General features: G+C 36.2%; 1 protein-coding gene across 5 annotated transcripts in view; it reads right to left on the reverse strand.

Moving 5' to 3' along the window:
* Positions 1-24,591, reverse strand: part of pds5 (cohesin associated factor B pds5) — an 80,934-nt gene that overhangs the window by 41,684 nt on the left and 14,659 nt on the right. For all 5 annotated transcript variants that reach the window (XM_071590785.1, XM_071590781.1, XM_071590782.1 and 2 more), the window contains exons 11-22: positions 23,806-23,919; positions 20,939-21,043; positions 16,745-16,886; positions 14,558-14,709; positions 14,273-14,398; positions 13,043-13,144; positions 11,920-12,053; positions 11,667-11,790; positions 9,370-9,589; positions 6,525-6,787; positions 4,008-4,147; positions 2,388-2,601 (exon numbers count right to left, since the gene is read on the reverse strand). In XM_071590785.1, coding sequence (XP_071446886.1) covers positions 2,388-2,601; positions 4,008-4,147; positions 6,525-6,787; positions 9,370-9,589; positions 11,667-11,790; positions 11,920-12,053; positions 13,043-13,144; positions 14,273-14,398; positions 14,558-14,709; positions 16,745-16,886; positions 20,939-21,043; positions 23,806-23,919 — 1,836 coding nt within the window. The remainder of the gene's footprint in view (positions 1-2,387; positions 2,602-4,007; positions 4,148-6,524; positions 6,788-9,369; positions 9,590-11,666; positions 11,791-11,919; positions 12,054-13,042; positions 13,145-14,272; positions 14,399-14,557; positions 14,710-16,744; positions 16,887-20,938; positions 21,044-23,805; positions 23,920-24,591) is intronic.

Below are 24,591 nucleotides of genomic sequence, written 5' to 3' on the forward strand. Positions count from 1 at the left end.
ACATTCTTGCATACTAAATCCTGGTGCTAGAAGACATGGGTATTTTTGCTAGTGTTTATACACAGTGAAACCTCACTTGTTTAATTCATGGCATCGGAAAATTTTGACTTTGAAAATAACAGGTTAGAAATAAAAATGTCAAAACAATTATGGTTTAAGAATTGCCCAATAAATTCATGATGCTATTTTAGCTGATCATTAAAACAATATCCAAATTGACCAGGCAATATTTTAATTAAATATTACATGCTACATTCAGAAATGAAGCACATGCTGTCACAAGTACTTAGTAATACAAAAATAGGAATGCGTGCCTAGCCTTGGCATGAATTGTCAAACAGTAAATTAGAGCTTACACAACTAATGTTTTCAGAGCAGATAATGAAAGTGTCTTTTATCAATTGTACTTTTCTTCCGCAAGCCTCACTTCACTTTAAGTGGGCCAAAAGGTGAGTTCTTAGAGCAAGATACTCTTTCTTCATCACTCACATTAGGGGAACCCCCATTGAGTCAACACTATGTTAATGCTTTAACATTTCCTATGAGCTTCCGCTAAGCTAGTCTATGCATTTAATATATTCTTCCAGATAAATATTATTTCTTCCTATTTTGCTAATAGATTTTCCTTTTTCTATTGTCCATTTCAAATGGCTAAAGTGAATTGTGCCATGATTGCAGTGAATTTGCAACAGAATAAGGTTCTAATAAAATAAATATGCAAATGAAACAATATTTCCAATAAAAGAAAATGAGAATTAATCGTTTACTTTCAACTTAACAAATAAAAAGTTACTTTATTCATTACTGTCATATTAAGCTGGTTGGCAGTATCCTTAACTACAACTTCTATTTTTTACATACACAGATAATCTCCGAATTTGCACTTTTCTAGGGACCCCAGAAAAAATTGCTGCATGTGGAAAAATGCAATTAGCTGGCAAAGGAGAATTTTCATTTTTACATGCTTAATTGTCTATAGCATCATCATCACAAATAACATCAACTTGAATTCCTTCATCACGATCAACATAAAATCCTGCCTTCCTAAAGCAATAAAATATTTTAGAATCCTTCGCTTGCTTCCAAGCCGATGATATGTTAAGCATCCAGGACAAGTTGACATGCCAACCACTAGTAGTTGAAGCGTCTAACTTCCATCTGCATTTGTGTTTAATATAACAGTAAGCTTAAGTTAGCAGAGCACCCCTCCATGACATTGTTTGCATATGAAGCACAGTGCTTTTACTGGCAGTAAATTAAAAAATACACCTGTCTTGTTTGTATTTAAAATGTCTTTTAGGCTGTAGCCGAAATAAGAATCAATTTTCCATATTTTATTAGATGCTAAAGCTGAAGTAAAGTCACACACCAGATAATTAGTTTCCTCCAACTCTGACTATATCAAATGGAAGAGTCCCGTAATTTGACCCACCGTCATAAATGATAATGAGACATCTGTTAACCAGCCTATCACTTATTTCACTAAACCAATTTAATATTTACGTACATAAATTATTTTTGGTAAGTGAACTAATAGATAAGTATTTTGTTCATTAAGGCTGAAGTGTAACTGGAATTCAGGGAAGTACATTATAAATAAGATGATGAATTTCAAAAGGAAAGTTTGCAATGACATTCGCTAAACTCCTATGCAAGTTTCTAAGAAATTACACATGCAAGTTCCTTTCAAAATATTGTTCTAGAACTATTTTTAGCACAGTGCTCACCTGAATACTGAAATACTATTGAAAAATTCTGTAATTTCAACGTTTGAACTCAAAATTTATGTGACACTTAAAACAAGAAACCACACCCCTCTGATTTTCTATATACCAGTTAGTTATTTTAGAGATGTGATAAGCCATCACTGATTGAAAAAACAAGAAGCATCTATGCAAGGCACAAAACTAATACCATTCAAGCAACAGGCATAATCTGAAAATGCCAGACTAAGCCACACTCTCTGGATGTGCCTCGGTGGCAAAGACAAATACCTGGATCCGTGGAAGAGAAGCAAAAAACTAAAATATCAAACTGAGGCCAACCACACTTCTGGCTGACAAGATGCAATGCTATCTATTTCCCTTGAATTTTCTCATGAACTTCAGTATGCCAACAAATGCACTATCCAGAGACTATAACTTAAATTGCCCATTTTTATGAGTATATGATGAAAGCCACTATAGCTGTAAATGTTAACTGCAAGAGTTATTGGCTCCAGTACAAAATTTCCTGAAAAATTTACTATTTCAAGTCAATTCAATTTTTTAAACCAAATGCTAAAATCGAGAAAAAGAAACTACCAATTCAGGCTAAGTCCATCGGTGAATTTGGAGACAAAACAAAATTATATTATGCCCACTTGTGAACATTGTTAATGAACTCACCCTTTCAACATCAAGACCAGAGCCACCTGATCCTCCACTGGATATTCGTCCCTTGCCCTTCCCCTTCTTGCAGCCAGTAGAATTGGCACCAACAGTAGAAACTGCAGCTGCTGGAGCACCTGGAGTGCTGACAGAGCCAACAGCTACCTTATCACCAATATGACCACCTTTCTTGGGTTGCAAGTATATGAACTCTTGCGGGAGATAAATTCGGCTGCAAAACAAAAATAAAAAAGATGTTCAGCACACTTTCCACGAGCAGTAGAATTCGAAGAATTTAATTTGAGGTAGAAAGATTAGGTTTTGCGAAAGATGCTGATGATGAATTTTCACACTGGTGGTGTTTACTGTGATAATACCAAATATGGTCGGTATGGTGCTAAATGTGTTTACATAATTAATGTTGATACCATTTTGTGTCACCTACACCTCTCATCATTAGCTTTTTTTCCAGATTATGCTCAGAACTGAGGAAAATTCAAATTTTAATGACCAAAATGTTTGAAGCAAGTTGAGCTCATATTTACTAGAACGCATAATGCACAATGAAAACATTTTCTAATACAGACATTATCAAGCATAAGGCCCTCACAGTTTATGCTGAAATAGCTTTACACATGATTCTCCTTTTGAAGATAATTCCAGTATGATGCAAAAATATACTTCAGAATATGGTGTCATTGAACATTTGTACTAGTAAAATATAGCTTTTATTAAACAGGTTTTTAAAGTCATACATTGACTAGAGGAACTTAAAATTTTTATCAAAATGCATTCACGTTGCTTCAGCAAAAAAGTACAGTAAACTCTTGAATATCCATGCTAATGGATGCATGATGAAGCAAGGATATTTGAAAAACACTGATAACACAATATGCAGACAATAATACGGTCATGCTATAAACAGATTCAAATTATTTGAATAAAAATAGTTTTTTAACAACAAGTGATATGAGTAGGAAACAAATTAACTCTCCTTTTTAGTTCCCTGAGATAAACCAAGAGTTTTTTAGCACTGCAAAGAATAATTTTTCTGTTTTTTAGCCATTTTTGCTAAGGTGTAATTACAGTTTAACAAAAACACCGAACGATCATCAGGATTAGAGAAGAATGCATTGTCAGAAAGCTAAACCAATCATGTATGCAGGAAAAACAAATCACTAGTAAAAGATGAATTGTAAAAAAGGATCGCAGATTTAGATTCGTACACATGATACCAATTAAAATAATGGATTGGAGACACTTAAAGACTTAATTTTTGCACCCTAAAACAATAGATTTGCTCAACTAAAAGGTGGAAATGTAATTCTCAGAGCTAATAAATGCGAGGGAAAGTATAGATAATAAAAATTTTTTAAATGAAAACATTAAATACTGTTGACAACTCTTTATTTCGAAATCAAAATTAAAAACGCTAAGAAAGCTGAGGTACTTCAAACCCGTGATTTGAAAAAGTATATATTGAAGTTTCAAAGCATTTAATTATCATTAAGTTGGTAATTTTATTGAAATTATGTGGTGCTAAGAGGGGTGAAAGGCATCGATAATCCAAACAGAGATACTTAAGAATTTACAGTACTATTTCTCCCCATAAATAAATTTCTTACAACTAATACTCACTGATTTATAAACAAAGGATCCTCATGCCTCTTGAAATACATTGGTGGTATTCGAGGCTCTGCAGGGAATTCTTTCATCTCAAAATTGGTGGTTTTTGATACGATGAGGCCCATTGCAAGGTCACATATTGACCAGAGTTTCTGCTCATGAAACATAAAAATGATCATTAGAATGATTAAGAGAAATTAATAGTGAATCACAGTGCATTGCAAATGTTGAAACAATAATTTTGAGAAACTCTATGAATATCACCAACATATTTTCTACATAGTCAGTACATTTTGCAAGAAATGCTACATTCCAATTCATACTGGTGTAAAAAATGCAGAAAAAATATCATAATCAAAATGAAAACATGGAAAAACAAATGTTCAAAAAATTATTTCATTGTTCCATTCGAATTTGGAGTAATAAGACTCAGCTACACATACCAATATTACATTAAAACTATAATCTGGGGAAAAATTTCAGAAGATAAAAATGACAGTAGCAAAAAACTTGCTGAATCAATATCATTGGTCATCATTGATCAATCATACCTCCATGAGCTGTCATTACTAATCTGCTTTTGATGAGAAACGGAGAAATTATTAACAAGTTATTGTTATACAGCAATAGACAGGCAGCTCTTTAACATTTTTGATGTGTGTATCAGTACTTATCATTTTTCCACTTAAAACCAATTTTTTCAGGAGTAAATGTAATTCTCACTTACTTATTTCACATCCTATAACTGCAAATTTCATAGCAGAGACACATATTTTAAGTTTCAGCATGATACACAAATTTTACATGAATATTCTGACAATTGTTATTTTTAGAAGAAACAGTGGCACAACTAATAGTTTTAAAACGGGTAGAAATTAATTCAATGTATGACAAACGTAGGTCGCGGTAGTCCAGGGGTTAGCGTTGGACTACTGACCGGAGGGGCCCAGGTTCAATTCCCGGGCAAGTCTCTGGGCACCTGCAGCTCTACCCAAGCTATGTGACTTTCGGGTACCAGATCTTCCTGGGAAACCATAACAGCAGAGGAAAAAGAACTGGCCCCCTTACCCTGATGTGTGAATTTCACATGCCATCGGGCTTAGTACTCATCACCTACCAAACCGACCTTCGGATTGATTACTGTGTTAATGGCTTTTATGGTATGACAAATAATGAAAATTTGAACAATATAAGACAAAAAATGCATTACTCAGTGTTACACAAACCACATCACTTCTAGTTTTAAGGGGAGGTGACTGACAGCTGATGTCATTTGCGCCATTAGGGTTGGACACGAGAGGATGAAAGGAAGAGAGAAACCCAACATCAGTATTAGCCTACTCTTGACGAAAGGTGCCACGGGGTCCACAGCTTCCCGTCCCATTAGACGGACAGATGGCATACTTACTCAAAGTGCTCTCCACAAAGCACCTCAAGTAGGGATCGGGACACCACTGAAAAAATATCTGCCGGGATTCAAACCCAGGCCCTCTAGGTAGGAAGCCAGTACATTTGCCACCATCTCAAACCCCCCACAACACTTATTCCTTGCCACCATATGTACTAAAAGTAATTCTCTGAAAAAAGACTTGCCAGTTGAGTGAGTAACAAACTAATACAGCGGAACTTCATAATATGAGTTACATCCATTCTGCAATATTTCTCGTGAAGGGAAATACTCATTCAGTGAAACAACTTTTTGCATTAATATAATTTAAAAAATTATGTACTATGATTATTCAAAGAAAATTATGCATACACGTGCAATGTTCATATATGTAGTATTTATGATGTTTAGGATCATGGATCACATTCATCTGTTCTTTTATTGAGGAATTCGAAAACACTCACAGATACCCTTAAATATTTGTTAGGCTGTTGATGATCCTGGCATATAATTAACAAGGTCATTGCTAAGAATATGTAAAACCCTTGCATAGATACTTTGCCACTTATTTGAAGCTTTCATCTCCTTAGTCTTGTCCGATTTCTTGAAGAAAAGGCCAATCCCTATAGTCCACCGATTGTTGATGTCCATACTAACTCAGCCACGCTCACACCTTTTGCCCGATTTTCAGTGATTTTACTTTTCACTTCTACAGTTCTTTTTATTCTCTTATGGCTTCCTTTTGCAAATTCTTCCTCAGAGTGATTTTTAAAACTACGTACAAAATATTATCAAACTTTGTACAAAACATTACTAATAATATGTTTGAACACAAGTTTAGAAAAACATGTGATCACTAGCAACACTAAGATGCTAGCAGAAAGAGTGTTGGAGACAAACTGTAGTTGCAAGCACGAAATGAATCTGGGAATTCCCCTCTCGTCATTACTCCTTATGCAACAAGTCGCTCGGAAGCGAGTCCTTTTCGGGACCAATATTTTTCATAATGCAAAATGTATGTTGTGCAAGGTGCTCATTACGCAAGGTTCCACTGTGCTTGGAACAGCAATGAAAATTAAAATAATATTTGTTCTCTAGTTAGGAATTTGAGCGTTTAAGGAGGACCATTTTTGGTTACTTACATAATTCATGTTGTCATCTCCTGACCTAAGGGCATCCACATGCATTTTCATCCGCTCCACCAGCGTCTTATAGAAGCTAAAGCAGTATCCATCATTTCTTGTCATGAGAGGCTCAAGAACAAACCATAAACTCTGACGAGCACGTTGAAGTTGCGTATGATCATCATAAGATGTAAACTCAGGGTCATGAGCCAGGACAGGTACAGCAAAAACCAGCATATAATCTGGCATGATGTGAGGCAGCTGATCAGCTGCTTTGTCAACTGCATTTTAAAAAATAAAACATTATTATGAACCTACTACTAACTCATTTATGGGTACTCACTTAAAAAGAGATAAAAAAATTATTATGCATTCAAATAGCAACCCAATCTCACCTATGATATTCAAAAGTTATCAAATAATTCCTTTATGCCAATATACACAGATAAAGACTATGATAGAAAGCATGGACCATAATATGGCATACTGAATTAGACTGTAAACACTGTCAAAAATATATGACATTACTATTAGCTGACCAACCATTTACAGCAGATTTTGGATGGACACATTGAAAAAAAATATTTTGCTTTGCCTCTCCAAACAAAACACAACCTAAAAACCAACTCTACAACAGACCCTTCTTCAATCCTGCATACTTAATTCCTCCTTCCACTCTGTCCAATATGCCTATCCTTTTCTTACCCCTTCCTTGCACTCTCCTTTCCATTCATTTCCATTCCAAGTCTTTCACATTTCACCACCAATCAAATGCTCTGAATCCATCAATCCTGCCTCCTTAGGATTTCCCCCAACATTCCTCTCTCCTCCACCACCATGCTTAGCACACCCTCGCTGGTTTTCCTTTCCATCGATTTCACTTTTTCCATCCTTTGCCATCTCCATCTCAATGTCTCTATACATCTATAACTATTATCTTGTTTCAATGACCATGTTTCATTCTGCACTGCGCAAAACCATGCTCCATATCAAAGTTTCCACCAATCTTTTCTTAACAGCTGTAGTCAAAGTCACTGCAGTCAACTCCAAACCTCTTGTAAAAGCTTCTTTACTGAATGCAGTGCTTTTTCTAACACACTTACCGCTTTGACCATTTTGGTTGATAACACTTTTGAAATAAGTCAACTTCCACCTGCTCTAAATTGTTATCTAATTTTCATGTTTAAATAATCAGCATAAAATGAATTATAGACAATAAATTTCATATAGGTAATAGGAAGAATAATACAGAAATTGACTATAGTATAAATAGGTACATGAGGACTGTCCAATAAATACCCAAACTGATGCCATAAAAACTTTATTCTGCAAAATTTAGTCTACAACGATTTTGTCCCCTTCAAAGTACTCTCCATTTGTTGCTCTTCACTTATTCCATCTTTTTTTCCGCAGTTTAAAGCACCCTTGGAAGTCCTCAGTAGTTAGGCTTTTTAGTTTTCTCATCGTTTCTTGTTTTATTGAGTCCACATCTTCTCAATGATGTCACCTCATCACATTTTTACATTTTGGGAATAGGAAAAAGTTGCAGGGGGCAAGATCTGGCGAAGAATGAGGATCAAGGAGGATGATCAAGGATGGTGATTGAATATTTTGTCAGAAACTGGAGAACAATCAAAGCTGAATGTGCAGGTGCATTGTCATGGTGAAGGACCCAACCATCATGTTCGGTTAAAATAGTGTGCACTGTTGATTTTCCCGAATTCAGTTCATTTGGACAGTTATTCAACAATCGGTAAGGAAAAGGGACCGCACACATCAATGCTGTCGTCAACACAGGTGGCTAAAGGTCATCCCGGCCTTGCATCATCCATGGTGTCTTGTTGGTCATCTTTAAAATGCTTAATCCACTTGAAAACAGACGTTTTGTTCAGAAAATTATCACCATAAGCAGCTGTCTACATTTCAATATTTTCTTGAAAACTTTTACTGCACTTCACCAAAAACTTGATGCTGATTTGTTGCTCCGTGATTTTGTCAATTTCCATTTTCAACGAACAATAAAAAAAAGGGCAACAGAAACTAACAAAACTGGCACCATATGCAAAGCTAGACAATCCACCAAGCACAGACGGCTCATTGGGTCTCAGGCAACTAGCGCTGTTAGTGGGCAGGGCTATAGTTCGTGTCATTGCCACCAGATTGCACCAGTTCGCATATTCATTAGCGATGGAGAACAAGTAATTTGATATAATATAACTTTAGTCAGCTAAAACTAATGCTTTTTGTTCTTTAAAAATATGAGCTCCTTCACAATTGCAAAAAACATCACCTTGTACAAATAACTTTTACCTTATCCATAAGACAATATGTTGCTGGTTACTTTTAATTCATAACCTTTAAAATACCATTTTAAAGTCTAATATCTCTAGAAAGTATAATTTATTATTAAATACGAAAAACTTGAGGAATAGTCATCGATTTTCGCAAAACATAGAACTTTATACTATGAATAATTTTGAAGTCATTTGCACATAAAAGCAGGTAATTTTGCTTATGTGTTGACAAATTGTTAAGGTGAGAATGTATGTTTAAAATAATATCTACTCCTCCAAAGTCATCTTTCTCTAGTTTGTGTGCATCGTTTCAATACTTTCAGTCAGTTCAGATCAGATTATCCAAGTTTTTATGTGAGATTTTAGGCAAAGAGCACATCTATACAAAGATAATATACAGAAGACATGAATACACAAACTCTTGCATTAAATTTTGCGGAGAAAAATGGTATACAAAAGTAGTTCAGTAATAACAAGTGAATCCTCATTGTTTAACAATAAACTTGGCACAGTAGTGATATAGACAGCCACTTCAATAGAAAATACCAAAAATCCAGATTTGCACTCACCTCCTCCAGTCATGGTGATAGATTTTATGTACTCCCTCCTCTTGTTGATATCCGCCACCATGTTTAGGCGCACCTGAGTCTTTAACCTTCTGTCTGGTTCCTGTCCAGCCAACACATAGTAACCCATGAAATCCAATGGTAGGCACTTTTGTGGGATTCCTCTGCTGAGGCCTTTGTGAAGTTTATTTGCAAATGTTTCTCTGACATTCAGAACTTCATCCTGTAATAGGAAATGTAATTCAAATTTTTCCAGCATGCAGCATATGCAGTAAAATGCTCCGTTGATGACATTAGTAAATGTAAACCATTGTCTTCTAAATATAAATAAATGTGAAATTACAAAACTTTTCCAATTTATTATCATACACATTGTAGCTGAAAAGTTTTTTCAATGGTATAAACATGTATCAAATGAATTTGATTAGTTCCATTACTTTCACTAGAAGATTATTTAAGCGATATAGGAAATGGTTATGGTGACAATATATATAAAGATATTACACACATATGGCCAATCATCTTACAAATGTAGAGCTGCGAGCTCAACATAATTATTAAAACCAACTTTTGCATTAATTACCTTGGCACTTATGGTACTCATCTGAAAGACTTGTACTCATCTGAAATATTTCTAGATCCCTTTGGGAGTATCTTTATAAAAACATGGTCATCCATACGCATACTATTCATGTTGTTTAATACCAGGTACTCTGTGAAATTCTACAGTAAAATTCCCTGAATTTCCCAGGAGATCCAAATACTTAAGAAATATGATAATTTACTGGATTTACTTTGCATTATACATCATAATACCAACAAAAAGTCTGGTTTGACTTATGCGATGGATCTAAAGGTTCTTGGGGGTTCCCCAAGAACCTTTGTTTTTGCCGACCCTTCAAAATTTTGTAAATTTGTCAACTTAAAATAACCATTAAATAGATTTCTGGCACACCTAACACCACATATCTGAAATAATCAATTTTAGTTCAGCAGCCAGAACCACCTTATGAAAATAACCTAACCCCAACCTTATTACTAGGGTGATGCCTTGTACACAATGCAACAGTTTCCCATGACCTCCACATCACATTTAGCCTGATGTTTTGGACTTACTTCTCCGGCACACCTAACACCACATATCTGAAATAATCAATTTTAGTTCAGCAGCCAGAACCACCTTATGAAAATAACCTAACCCCAACCTTATTACTAGGGTGATGCCTTGTACACAATGCAACAGTTTCCCATGACCTCCACATCACATTTAGCCTGATGTTTTGGACTTACTTCTTGAAGGCTCATGGAGTTTCTGAATGTTAAGCGAGCGATCTCCTTAGCCTTGTTCTTGAAGAAAATTTAAATAGTTGATGTTGACTGATTGTTGATGTGTGTACTATATCAGCCATGCTCACACCTTGTTCCCAATTATCAATGATTTTACTTTTAATATCTATTGCTATTTTTATTCTCTTATGGCTGTCTTCTAGTGGATTTTTCTTCAGGACATTAATAAAACTGTGCTCCAATATTAATAAACTTTGCACTAAAAATGATAAATAATACGTCTGAACACAAATTTGGAAAAATGTGTGATCAGAAGTGGCACTAAGATGATAGCACCACGAGTGCTAAATATGATTATGATGCAGCAGGCACGTATTCATTCCGAGAATTCCCTCTCCTTGTCACTCGTTTAGCGAAAAGTCACTTCTTAAGCAAGTCATTTTCGGAACGAATAATTTTGCTCCTTACGCGAACCACTCACTATGTGAAGTGCTCATTAAGCAAGGTTTCACTGTTCTTAGAAATAAATTTGCTACATCCCCAGCCCCGTTTGTTTCCAATAGCAGGGATTTCTCTGACTTCTTGAATTTCAAGCCACTGGCCACTATGTCACTGTGATGATCCACACACAACTATGCTTTAAAGGTAACCAAAAGAATATTATAATGCAAACAACCCAAACTTTAAAAAAACAGCCAAGTTCTTTATTAGGATATTTGTTGTGCTATGCTAGCAAGAAAATCAAATTATTTCAATCTAGAGAAGTAAGACAAATGCAACAATTTCAGAGTATGATTTTTACACTCTGAAATTGTTGCATTGAAATGCACATTAGCGGATGACTCCGTTAAAAGTTACTGTATCGGCATCTCCCGCAGTTTCTTTGGAAATTGAAGTAAGACAAACTTTGAAAAAGTCACCTTTTTTTGATAAGTTTTACCAAATTTGTCTAATTCCTCAAAATTAAAACATATCTCTTTTAAAATAAAATATTATTAAAAGGGAAAACTTACATTCATGAGTAATGACAAGTTGTAGAACTGCTCCGCTGTAAACTGGTCACCAACTCCTTTTTGCTCACACACTTTCAGCATGGAACAACCTGCAGCCAAACGAAGCCATGCCATCTCAGCTTTGCTGAAAACAATAGTAATACATGAATATTACATGCATGTGTACTCCTATGATTCAAGTTGATGAAAATAAAAACCATGAATAATCTCATAAAATGTTGTTTACCTTAATTACCATAAAATGTAAATTTACCTTAATTTTCCCTCTTCTAAAAGATCTCCACGGTGGCTAATGAAAGCACTCAGCATTCTGTATGTCTTCTGTGCCGACATTATATCAGTCTTTAAACCTAAAAGCCACCTGGCCATCATTTTCATTCCTTCAATCTGCAATTTAAAACATGAAAAGTTATAATTTTTTAGAACTACGCTAAGTTAAAAAGGAGAAAACAAATACCAAAATGTTTTTATTTTTGTTACCCAGGGAGTTTTGAAATGAATGACTGAATAGATTAATCCCATTGTTGCAGTACTACAACATGAATGAAATAACAAGCTGTAACTCTAACAGTTACAAATATTTTGAAAGCATACAAGATGTAAAATATCTCAAAAAAAGACACCTCCAGGTATCATATATGTATTTGTGAAGTTGAAATCTCCTACAGTTAATATTATCCCTGATGCCCTCTGGTGCAGAAAGATTTCATACACAATACAGGGAGCTGAACTTCTAAACAAGAAGAGAGACAATAAGAGTTCTAGAGGAGAGGGTGAATGGGCTATGCCACACACAATCTTCCTACAGTGGCAAACTCACATTTCAGGACATAGCAAGCTAATTGCATTGTAACATTTCAATGAACTGACAATAGTAAAATTCACAGTACCCTGTGGGGCTTCTGGTGGTAGTCTGAACAATGCTTTTGGCCAATAAAACAGAACATATATCTATTAAAGGGACGTGATAGTCCAGGGGTAGAGCGTTATAATTACTGGCTGGAGGGCCCGGGTTCGATTGCCGGGCATGCTCCCTGTACACTCTCAGGTTCATCCGAGCTGTGTGATTTTTCAGGTACCAGAACTTCCTGGAAAATCATAGGTAGCACAGGGAAAGGACCAGACCCCTTACCATGATGTATGAATTTCACATGCTAATGGGATTGGTACTGGCTAAACTCTACTATCACCTACCACACCGACTTTGGATTGATAATTGTGTTTATGGTTATATTTAGCCAGGCACATGCACAGCCTCCATTTATTCAAGTACTCATTATGAAAATACTGGCCAACCCAGCAATCTGTGAAACATCTGCATGAATAAATGAAGTCCAGGAAAAACGACAACAAAAGAAATCAATGGCAGAACATACCTTACACCTCGTCTCCTCTGGAAGCTCATCTTCAACACACCAATCTTCATCCATAAAATGTTTACGCTCTCCCAAATCTTTCATTAAAAGGTCCTTTACAATCTATGAGAATATGAATAATAGATTTTAAAAATAATTCACTTTCATGCAGTTCAATAATTACAATAGTAACTTTCAACTGCCCTATCAGAGTACTTTTATTACTATAAATAAAAAAGTAAATTATAATTTTAACATCTATAACATACATCAAAACCACTCCACCAAACATATGATTTCACTACTTAGCTATGGGTGTCCAGAGATCATGAACTTTTAATAGTTAATATTAAACTATTCTCTACAAAGTGGCCCTTTCAAAAATGTTTGAGATGTTTTGTCAGTTGCCTAATTGTTAGTTTATTTAGTAATACCAGTTCTGTAAATTTGTAGTATTAATGACAGTACTTTATAATTATGGCAATTACCAACATCTTTGGGAAAAATATCCCTAAAGTCATAGGAAGTAACCAATAACTGATTATGACAATATTATTGGTAATAAGAACTTGGCACAGAGTGATTTTTTCAGTGGTTGCGTAACATAGAGAGTCCGCTGTACAAACATTAGCCACCTTTGTGAAAATTCATGAAAAACCACCTAGACTGCAAATATATGATTGCAATAGGTAGGATGTAAGCACAAGCAATTCAATAAATCATTACTACATCAAGCCTATTACAAAAGAATCATTTATTCAATTAATCAGCTTGCGACTTTAAAAAAATAAGAATACTTCCACACAATATAAGCTGGTCACCCAAAAGTGAAAAAGTTAGAGAAGGATAAATGCTCTTCCAACCATTAAACAGATGCCAACCTTCAGTAAATCATCACCCATTTTTTGGTATATTTCAAATGTTTCAAAAAGTAACTTCAAATTTGTTTAATCTCTTTTTCTTTGCCCTTTTCCACCATAGCAATAGTATTATTTCACCAAAGTTATTTATTATAGTGAATCTGATATATTATTTACCCCACTCCACTAAATCAAGAGAGGCTAGCATATTCAAGTGGTGGTTTCCAAATGCTCACATGTGATAATTTTCATAAGTAAGCTATAACAAACCAACTTATTACAATAAAAAATTTAATAGCTTCTTCTAGTACAATTAGGTTTCACTGTGTGTACACAATAACCTTCATTAGGACTGCTAAAATTGAAAACTTATAAAATTTTACAAACATACCTTTCTAGAAACAATATTTTTTATCTGGATTGGGAATTTATCAGGTAGGTTATATGCTATATGCCCCAAAGAAACAATAGCAGTTCGATAATATGGAGATGTATGAGTCAAGTTCTCCTTCAGTTTCTGAAAAATGACAACAGTTTACCATGATATTCAATTCAAAATAATCAGTAAATACAGCAAATGACATTGAGTAATAAAGGTTCACATTGAATTAGTCAAGACCATATTTTCAATCTAAAATATATCATTATCAGAGAACTGACTAAAAAAAGAACTTACCTCTAGGATTTCAGTAAAAACAAGATCCTGATTATTTACAATATTGACAAAAAGGCAACGGATGGCTTGTTTTGCTTGCTTTGGTGTTCCTGTTTCAGCAAAATTCTGGCACAATGGAATAAGCACTTTTCCTATATCTGGAAATGCTTCTCCTACAGAAATAACAAAGGATTGAAGCATTAAAAAATAAGACCAATAAAAACCAGGTAATAAGGCAGCTAAAGAGCTTCACACTCATATTTAAAATAAGGTACACATGATCCAATTAACTAATGTTTCCAAAGATGCAACAACATTTATTTTTATGAGTAACCTTTATCAGCAAAACAATTCTTTGCCATAAGTTCTCTGAAAACTAGGTCAAAATAAAAAATTCATTGACAATTAGTTAATGATAAGGTTCATTGAAATTACTACTCCAGTGCTTATTAGAGAAATAAAATCATCATTTTACATCACTACTGTAGACCATAAAACCCAACGTTATGTACAGGGTACAGCGCTTACATCCCGACAAATGAAACTTTTGCTTAAAAGCAAATTTATAAAAAAAATACAAATGAAAATCCGTTTACATACAAGTAGTGGTATCTGTCAAGAGTAACATTACTCAATGTAACCCCCCTCAGCTGCAATGGCCGCCTTCAATCTTGTCCTGAATCAATTGCACGAACTCTTTAAAACAGCGCTGTCCATATTCGCAAATGCTGCTACGATAGCGGTGTGTAAAGATGCAACATTAAGGTGCCTCGTCTTACTGATAACTCTTTTGACTACGCTCCAAACATAATAGTCGAGGGGGTTCAAGTCCGGGCTATTCGGGGGCCAGAACTCCTTTGACCAGTACATGTCAATGTTATCTGAGAGCCGGTTTTGAACTAAATGACTTGTATGAGCTGGTGCACCGTCCTGTTGAAAGACAAATAGTCTCCCTGAGGCAACAGTTACCATCCACGGTTTCACAACATTCTTCAAAATTTGCAGATAGACTTATTTTGTGGTAATTTGTCCCTTTTCAAAGAAATGTGATGGCATGAGATCACCCTTGCTGGACAAAACACCTACAATGTGAACACTAGCTGGAAATTTTGTTCGAGCAACAATAAGGATGTACTTGGGGTCATGGGCAAGCCAGCGATCATTTCTCCGGTTGATTTTCGCATCAACGGTGAAAATGTTTTCATCAGAAAAGAATCTGATTCGCCCCGCAGCTTCATTTTTTAGTGAACACAATAGCAGGTTGCAGCAAGCAATCCGCTTTGTTCTGGCAGCCTCAGACAGCATGTGTCGCACCTTTATTGGGTACGACTTGTATCATAGGTCCTCCTCTGCTATCCAATGAATTATTCCCTTGCCAACATTCAATTCTGACACCTATTTCCCCGGCAATCACCCTGGGTCCTCTGAAATCAGCGCCTGAGCCTTCTTGACGACTGCCACAGCCCTTGACACGCGTTTCCTTAAATGAGGTTTCCTTGCCGGGCTTACGGAACCTTCCCCAGACTTCTCCGAAGCAATATACTTAGCCACAATATCATAAACAGTTGATTTGGGAAACCCGAAGAATCAAACTATTTTGAAATATAACGCCCAGTGCAAACACTTTAGATAATAGTGGCTCTTCGATTGTAATCTGCCTTTGTACGTAACATCTCTGCCATTTTGAGGTTATTACTAGAGGCACTGCCATTTGAGGTTTACTAGATACCTATTGCTTTCAAGAACGCCAATCGCGACCTCTAGTGGAAGTAGGATATGGCAGGAAATTCAAATTGAAATTTGTCCGGAGATAACCGCCACACCCTGTATAATCAAGATACACTTGTAACCATCATCAGTCATGGTTATGGCTTGAGGCATGTTCTAAAATAATAATACCATAATAGCACAGAAGATGTCCGCCAGGACCATTCCTGTAAACAGACTCTACCGGATAATAACAAATTGTAAATGTACAAGGTAACAAAAATATTCTTCTGTATATTCATTTTCAACATCCACATTAATCCAAAAATGCTCTGTGCTTCTAAAATACTTGCAGTTTATTGTTTTTAAAATAAAATATCAGAATTGGAATAATTTGACAGATAAGCAATTGAATCTTGTTTATAACCACATTAAGATGAAATTCATGTTCTTTTACTGCCATTAATAACATGTTCACAGCTCATGGTAGCAACTACTTACCAATTGGTTTGTACTTTCCAACAAATGTCAACACAGAGAGCACCAGCGGTGCAACTAGTTCTTCCTCAATTGAGAGGAAATTAAGGAGGTGGGTAATTACATCTCTATGCAGAAAATGGGATGGGAATACAAAAGACAACACCTGAAAAAAAGCAAATGTTAATGGTTAGAATTATCGTGAATTTAAGGAAAAATTACCAAATACTTCCCTCCCAGAAAAGAAAAATACTACATGAATATGGATGACCATAAGAAAGAAGGACATAATAAATTAAAGTCACAAATTTAGTTTAAATTGTTTCATATGCTCTAAAATTTGTTAGTCCAATGGGTGGACTAACTGGAGGGCCTGGGTTTGATTTTGGGTGATGTCTTTGAGCACCCTCAGCTTCAATCAAGCTTCATGATTTTTATGGCACCAGATCTTCCTGGGAAACCAAATGTGGTTCAAGGAAAGGAATTGGCCCCACAACCCTGATATGTAAATTCCTCAGGCTATAGGGCTAGAGTATACCAACAATAGTGAAATCACTATGAAAACTGTAAACAGTGAGCTTATGTCACAGTTTTACAGAAGTGCTGAAGTCTCAGTGATTTTGATTTTTGCCTCATCAGTTGACTCTTGCCACAGTTGCTGCGATGAACACAGTCAAGTCACAAGTATTCTCCAGGAAAGTGAACTGGGACCACCAAGTTCACAAAAAATAATATCAGGGTAAATATAAAATCTGTCATTACCACATGAAAAACAGCATTTGAAACAATGTCCATTTACTACATGTGGATAATATAACCCAATGGTTTGACAAATGCTGCAGTAGTTTAGTCAGCAGTAGTTTTTAGGGGACGCAACTGACAGCTGAGGTCATTTGTGCCATAGGGGATGACCAGGAAAGACAGAAGGGTGGAGAGAAACCGGGCGCCAGCATTAGCTTACTCTTAACCAAAGGTGCCAAGGGCTTTCCAGCTTAACATCCCATCCAAAGGATGGCGTACTAACTCCCTCCACAAAGTGCCCTCTACAAATCACCTCAAGTAGGAATCGGGACACTACAGAAAAATATCTGTCGCCACCAGGATTTGAACCCTGGCCCTTTGGGGGGAAAGCCAGAACAATAGCCACCACACCATCTAGATGCCCTCAGTAGTAGTTTAGTAGGAGGGAGAGCATATAGGGAAAAAGTCAGATAACTGGAGAATTTAGAAAGAGAAGTTAGTTTTTATTAATAAATGGTTACATCAGCATCCTTCACAATCAATATTTCAAAAAGATAAACTAACACATTAATTCATAAGGCACAGGGCTATTTTAGAGGGATAATCTCAAGTCATTTTTTTTACAAAAGAACACATGGTTTCAATAATCTTTACCATAGTTGAAAAATGTTGTGACACTAATTAGTGATGTAACTATAGGGGGAGCCTAATGCATGGATTAGAAAATAGAATTGTGCAGATGTGGAAAATTTGATCATAATATTCTAAAAAAACACCTAAGTTATATTCGAAAATTAAATGAATTTGACCAAACAAATTTCCTTAACTTTAGGTACTTCTCAAATAATCATTATAATATATACGAGGGTCATCCGGAAAGTAGTACCCGTTCGTGCCGCATGAAGTGCTGACGACGCGAGTAGCCGCTGGACGAGGTCAGATAGCTTCAGTGGCTTGTCTGCCTTCTCTGAGCCAAGTTGCGTGACGCTAGCATTGCCTGTGTTGTTTCTGTGATTGTTTACAATGTTTAAAAAAATTGAGAACGCCGCCAGTTGTGAAGTGAGGGCAGTGATTAAATTCCTCAATGCAAGAAACGTTCGCCCATGTGATATTCATCGCCAATTAAAGGAGGTGTATGGAGACAATGTAATGGACGAGTCGTCTGTTCGGCGGTGGTGTCGCAACTTCAACATGGGGAGGGGGAACACACACGACGATGAGCGTTCGGGGAGACCGTCTGTCATTACAGACCAACTGGTGAGCTCAGTTGACGAATTCGTGAGGAACGATCGGCGCGTCACAATTGATGACATCTGTGAGCATTTCCCCAATGTTTCTCGAACAATTGTTCATGAAATTGTTAAACACCATCTGCATTATGCAAAAATTTGTGCAAGATGGGTCCCTCGCGTATCTCAATGAGCTGGCGGCGAAGGACTATGCAGCAGGAATACAGAAACTTGTCACACGTTATGACAAATGCCTTAATTTGCTTGGAGATTATGTTGAGAAGTAGTTTAAAGTATCCTCTTTCAAATAAAATTTTTTATGTTTGTTAATATTTACTTTTGTGTCTTTATTTCACGAACGGGTACTACTTTCCGGATGACCCTCGTATATCTGTACGCTGGAATATATTTGATCGAAATAGAATAAACTGCGACCGAATAATCTGACGCTGCCCCGCACATCTGCATTCATTTCACTTAGGATAAGACGGGTTTAGTCATGGCATGCGGTTTCCCGCATTCCGACCTCACACCCGCTCCCGCGTTCAGTCCGTGACAGTTTATCGACTCCACGGCAAGTGTGTGTGTTCTCCTCGTCCACTTAAATGCATAACGCTATCATCCTAAGCTGGTCGTCGCTGGTGTCGTCATATTTTAAATTTTAAAGCACATTACTAATGGTTGTGTTGGAGGACGCGATTTTCTGGAAAGAATAAAAGCGCCCTTAGGCACTTAAAGAATAAATAATTCAATAGAAACAAAATCGGATATAAATTCACGCAAACATTAATAATATGACAACTTTAGTGGAAAAGGCATTTGGCCCCGCCCAAGACATTGTGGTTAATGATTTGGGTTTCCGTCGTGTAGCAGCAAAGTTGGTGCCAAAAGACCTCAATTTCATGCAAAAAAGAGACCGTGTTGACGTCGCAAAAGACATGATTTGCAAGGCTGAATCCGATCCCACATTCATCAAAAGGATCATTACTGGAGACGAGACGTGGGTTTATGAGTACGACACGCAATCCAGACATCAGGCAAGTGAATGGCGTTCACCAAATGAGCCGAGACCAAAAAAACCACGTCGTTTTCAGTCAAAAAAGAAGGCAATGCTGACGGTTTTCATGGATTACAACGGTGTAGTGCATCATGAATTTTTGCCAGAAGGCCAGACAGTAAACAAAGAGTATTATTTGGGCGTTATGAGACGTTTGCGTGAAGCAATTCGCCGAAAGAGACCAGAAATGTGGGCAGAAAACTCGTGGATTTTGCACCATGATAACGCACCGTCGCACAGTGCTATCATTATTCGTAATTTTTTGACGAAAAATGCAACAAATACCATCCAACAGCCACCGAATTCACCTGATTTGGCTCCCTGTGACTTCTTTCTGTTCAATCGAGTTAAAAAACCATTACCGGGAACGCGTTTTAGCAGCCGAGAGGAAGTAATGGAAAAATCGCAGGAAGCACTGTTGGACATACCGAAAACCGAATATAAAAAATGTTTCGAGGATTGGATCAAGCGCTGGCATAAGTGTGTTGCAGTCGATGGGGATTACTTTGAAGGGGACAATATAGATTTAGATGAATAAACTTGTATTTTTAATTTTCTGAATAAATTCCGGGAAATTTTTGATCAAGGTAGTATTATGTTAACCCGCACTACCCTAAGAAAGCAATAAAAGATTTAATACCAGTATTTTTCTATCAATAAATACCTAATTTTCACTCTCTACTAGTCACTCGTGTTTCGCACTCATCTGCAGCAATTTAATCTCATTTGTTTTTTAAAGTACCCAAATACACGTGCAATTATACATGTATATCAACCGCGAGAAGGTTCTAATACAGATTATTTTAAATATTTGCAACTACTCGCTCCATCCATTAAGTCTTTTTTATGATTTCCTAGCAAAAATTCCAAGATAATCCAAAAAAGGTATTTTCTTCTCAAATTCTTGGGGTGGCACTGAGAAAATTTAAATTCAAATTACTGCAAAGCACAAAATTCACCTGTATCTCAATGAGCTGGCGGCGAAGGACTATGCAGCAGGAATACAGAAACTTGTCACACGTTATGACAAATGCCTTAATTTGCTTGGAGATTATGTTGAGAAGTAGTTTAAAGTATCCTCTTTCAAATAAAATTTTTTATGTTTGTTAATATTTACTTTTGTCTTTTTATTTCACGAACGGGTACTACTTTCCGGATGACCCTCGTAGTAGTAGTAATAATAATACTTACATATAGAAGCTTCAAACCCCGTTCCCCAGCCGTCCCAGGATTCAAGCCAATTTCTTCTATTAGAGGGCCTCCCTTCAAGCATTGCTCAACATAGCCAACCAGGATCTATTAAAAAAAAACAGATGTCCTTGAAATCAAAGGAATTCATTTTATAAACTAGTTCTATTGACCAAGAAATATATTAATATGCCCATATTATGATCTTAGGACAAAAATAGCTAATCAAAAAATAATCAGAGATGTGAAGAGAGAAGAATAAAAAAAATGACTTGTCATGAAAATAATGTTGCAAAGAAAGCATTGCATAATGCTCAAGGGCTGATCACTGAACAATACACAAGGTGTGATCAAAAAAACCGGAGTGATTTTATTCTGCGCAAACCGTTCAACGAATCGAAATGAGACACAGTGCACCATCTGGCGACACATCAGACGACTAAAACAAGGTGTTGCGTTTGTTTACATTGAGTCGTTACACAGCAGCAGCGGTACATGTCTTCACCTGTTCATCGCCACCTGCAGCGGCAGAAATGAAGGAGCTAGAGGAACAGCATGTGTGCATGAAATTTTGTTTCAAACTAGGCAAAAGTGCTACAGAGACATTTGCAATGATTCACCAAGCCTTTGATAATGGAGCTATGAGTCGAAGCCAGTGTTTTGAGTGGTAGTCGTTTTAAATCGGGCAGAACCTCAACAGATGAAGATTCGCGAACGGGGCGGCCTTCCATTTTGACAGACCCCAACATGTAAAATCATTGAATGATTTGGTGCAGGAAAATAACCGTTTAACTGTTAGGGAGATAGCCGAGGAAGTGAACATTAGTTTTGGATCCTGTCAGACAATTTTGACAGACATTTTGGGCATGACGGGTGTCTAATCAAACTTTGTCCCATGGGTGCTGACTGATGAACAGACAAAAATGTGTGGACATTTGTCAGGAACTCCTGGATCGAGCCAATACCGACCCAGAGTTTCTTAAAACCATGGTAACTGGTGATGAAACCTGGGTTTACGGTTATGGTGTTAAGACAAAGGCCAAGTCTTCTCAGTGGAAAGGTCCTCATTCTCCGAGACTAAGGAAAGCTTTTGAAGAAAGAATGTGAAGGTGTGTTTCTTAGATTGGCAAGGGCCGATTCATTATGAATACATCCCTCAAGGTCAAACTGTCAACAAAGATTTCTACTTAGAAGTTATGAAGAGCCTGAGGCTCGAAGTGAGCCAAAAGAGACCAGACATGCGGAGAAACAATGTATGGCATTTCCACCACGATAACGTGCTGGCTCACATGGCACTGATCATGACAGTTTTTCGCCAGAGCCGGAAATCTAATAAATTTGAAAAACAATGTCTAGTTTAAGGGTTGGTTTGAAAACTTTTGAGACTACCGTTGCATTTGAAAAAACATACCGAATACAGTTTTGTTAAATTTCAAATAATTGAATTTACAGGCATTATCTTTAAATGTAATTAGAGACAATCCCTGATTATTCAATAGTTAATTACATGTCTGGAGGTATGCATTATTTTTCTGCTTGGTGTCAGTATTTATAGCATGAAGCACATCTATCAATAAGTTTTACAATTCATTTCAACAGTCACAAAAACTCAATGTCATTCTGGTATTACCTATTTACATAAACTATAAGTTGCATGTAATGAAACATTGATTTGACATTCGAATTCATGATGTCAATTTCCAGGATACTACTGCTAACAGTTCCCCATTAATCCACTCCCCATTCTCCCCAACTGGATAGTATGATACAAAAGTATCTAATTCTTCCAACATTCAAGTGAGGTATCATTTTAAAGTAATTATTACTCAGAAATAACCTGGATAAACTTTATTCTGCATATTAATTGATTCTTATGTACTTAAATGTTGTAAATTACAGCTATTGCTGATTTTTTTCAATCAGGAAGCCATAGACTGAGGTAAATTGCAGTATGGAGAAGATAGAGGTTCGCAATGTGACTGAGTTCCTTCATTTAAAAGGTTACAGTGCCCAGCAAAATGTGCGATGAAATGACAGATGCTTATAGAAATGAAAGACAATCATCCAGCACAGCTGCAAGTTTGAAAAGGAATTTTCAAACTGGCCACATGTCCTTCACAGATGACCCAAGAAGTGGAAGGCCATCACTCATTGACAATGCTGCCACAGTGAAGAAAGTGGAGGACTTAATCCTATTCGACCAAAAGAGCAACCATCCAAATGATCTTAGTCACAGCAGTGTGTAGTAAATTATTCACGAAGAACTACAGGTGTCAAAGTTGTCCGCATGCTGGGTTCCATGACAACTGACTCCTTTTCAGAAGCAAACATGGGACCACCTGCATTCGCTAACACTGCATGACCAGCAATCAAAGCAATGTGACTTTGAAAATTTGCCACATCTGCCCTATTCTCCCGATCTCAACCCTACTTTGTCCTACTCCCAAGGACTCAAAAAACCACTATGGGTCGACCAAATGACCTAATTCAAGAGGTTGAACAATTGTTTTCCATGCAAAGTTCTACAATGACAATCATTAAAAGGTCAAGTAATTCTGGGAGAAATGTAACTCTGAATGGTGACCAAGTAGAGAAGTGTTAAGAATAACAAAACTATGTTTCTATTTGAATTTTATTTGTAGCAATAATTAAAAGTTCAAGATAGCTCTTCACATACAGTTAAAAAATATGATGACTAATGAGGATACTTAAATGGGTTAATAATGCGAGCAAAATAATTGGATGAATGCAGTATTTTTAAGAGAGTTGTTTCCAGAGATGTATCGAGAATAAAAATAAAAATTATAGCTTGAAAACAAGTTTGGACATGAGTGCATACCTACACTTAGACAGAATAAATTAAAACTCACCTTCAAAGCCTCTTTGTCCACCATTACAGATGAAATACGTTCTAACAGCATTTTTACAGTGTTGTAATACAAATTTGTCATTACTGGTTGACCAAGCTTCTTCAATATTTGCGTCTGAAATTTGAAAAAGGAATGTCAAAATTATCAGATATGATGCATTTTGTTAAATATTGAGTAATTCAATGAAATTTATCATTTACATAAAAAAAGGAATATTCTTCAGTTCAACAGTTAATTTCTTTGAACAAATGATTTCCACATTTCCTTAGTAAAAAAATCAATATTTTTTAAATGCAAATGAGTGATTTTGTAGACAGAAAGTCACCTTCGAATATTTCATCTGATTAAATTGAATCTGATATTTCTTTCGTACCAACAGATGGGTGGTAATATTTTCTAAGTATGATCAGCATATCACTCATTTAGTTTTCAATACACCACCAAATTAACAACTGTGACATTGCTTGCGTCATTACCATATAAAATTACCAAAGAAACCTAGCACCATTTTTCTGACTTGATTGACTAGTTGTCTTAATTATGGAAATTGATCGGAGGAAAGGGTCAAACAATTTCATAAGCCTTAACAATGTTTAGTTCAGCCCATGAGTAAGACAATCAGTTTTACTCATGTCCTGCAAAGGATTCATTTGACTTTCATAAGCAAATATCTCATTCAGAGTTGGTGAAAAACGGAAGAAACTAAATTACTCTTTCATTTTCTCACCATACATTAAAAATTACTCATGATCTATCCTGCAGTCGATTTGCACAGCCTAAGAGTTC

This window comes from Hetaerina americana, unplaced genomic scaffold, assembly GCF_022747635.1.
Source record: "Hetaerina americana unplaced genomic scaffold, ioHetAmer1.1.p SCAF_4, whole genome shotgun sequence".
NCBI classification, from domain to species: domain Eukaryota; kingdom Metazoa; phylum Arthropoda; class Insecta; order Odonata; family Calopterygidae; genus Hetaerina; species Hetaerina americana.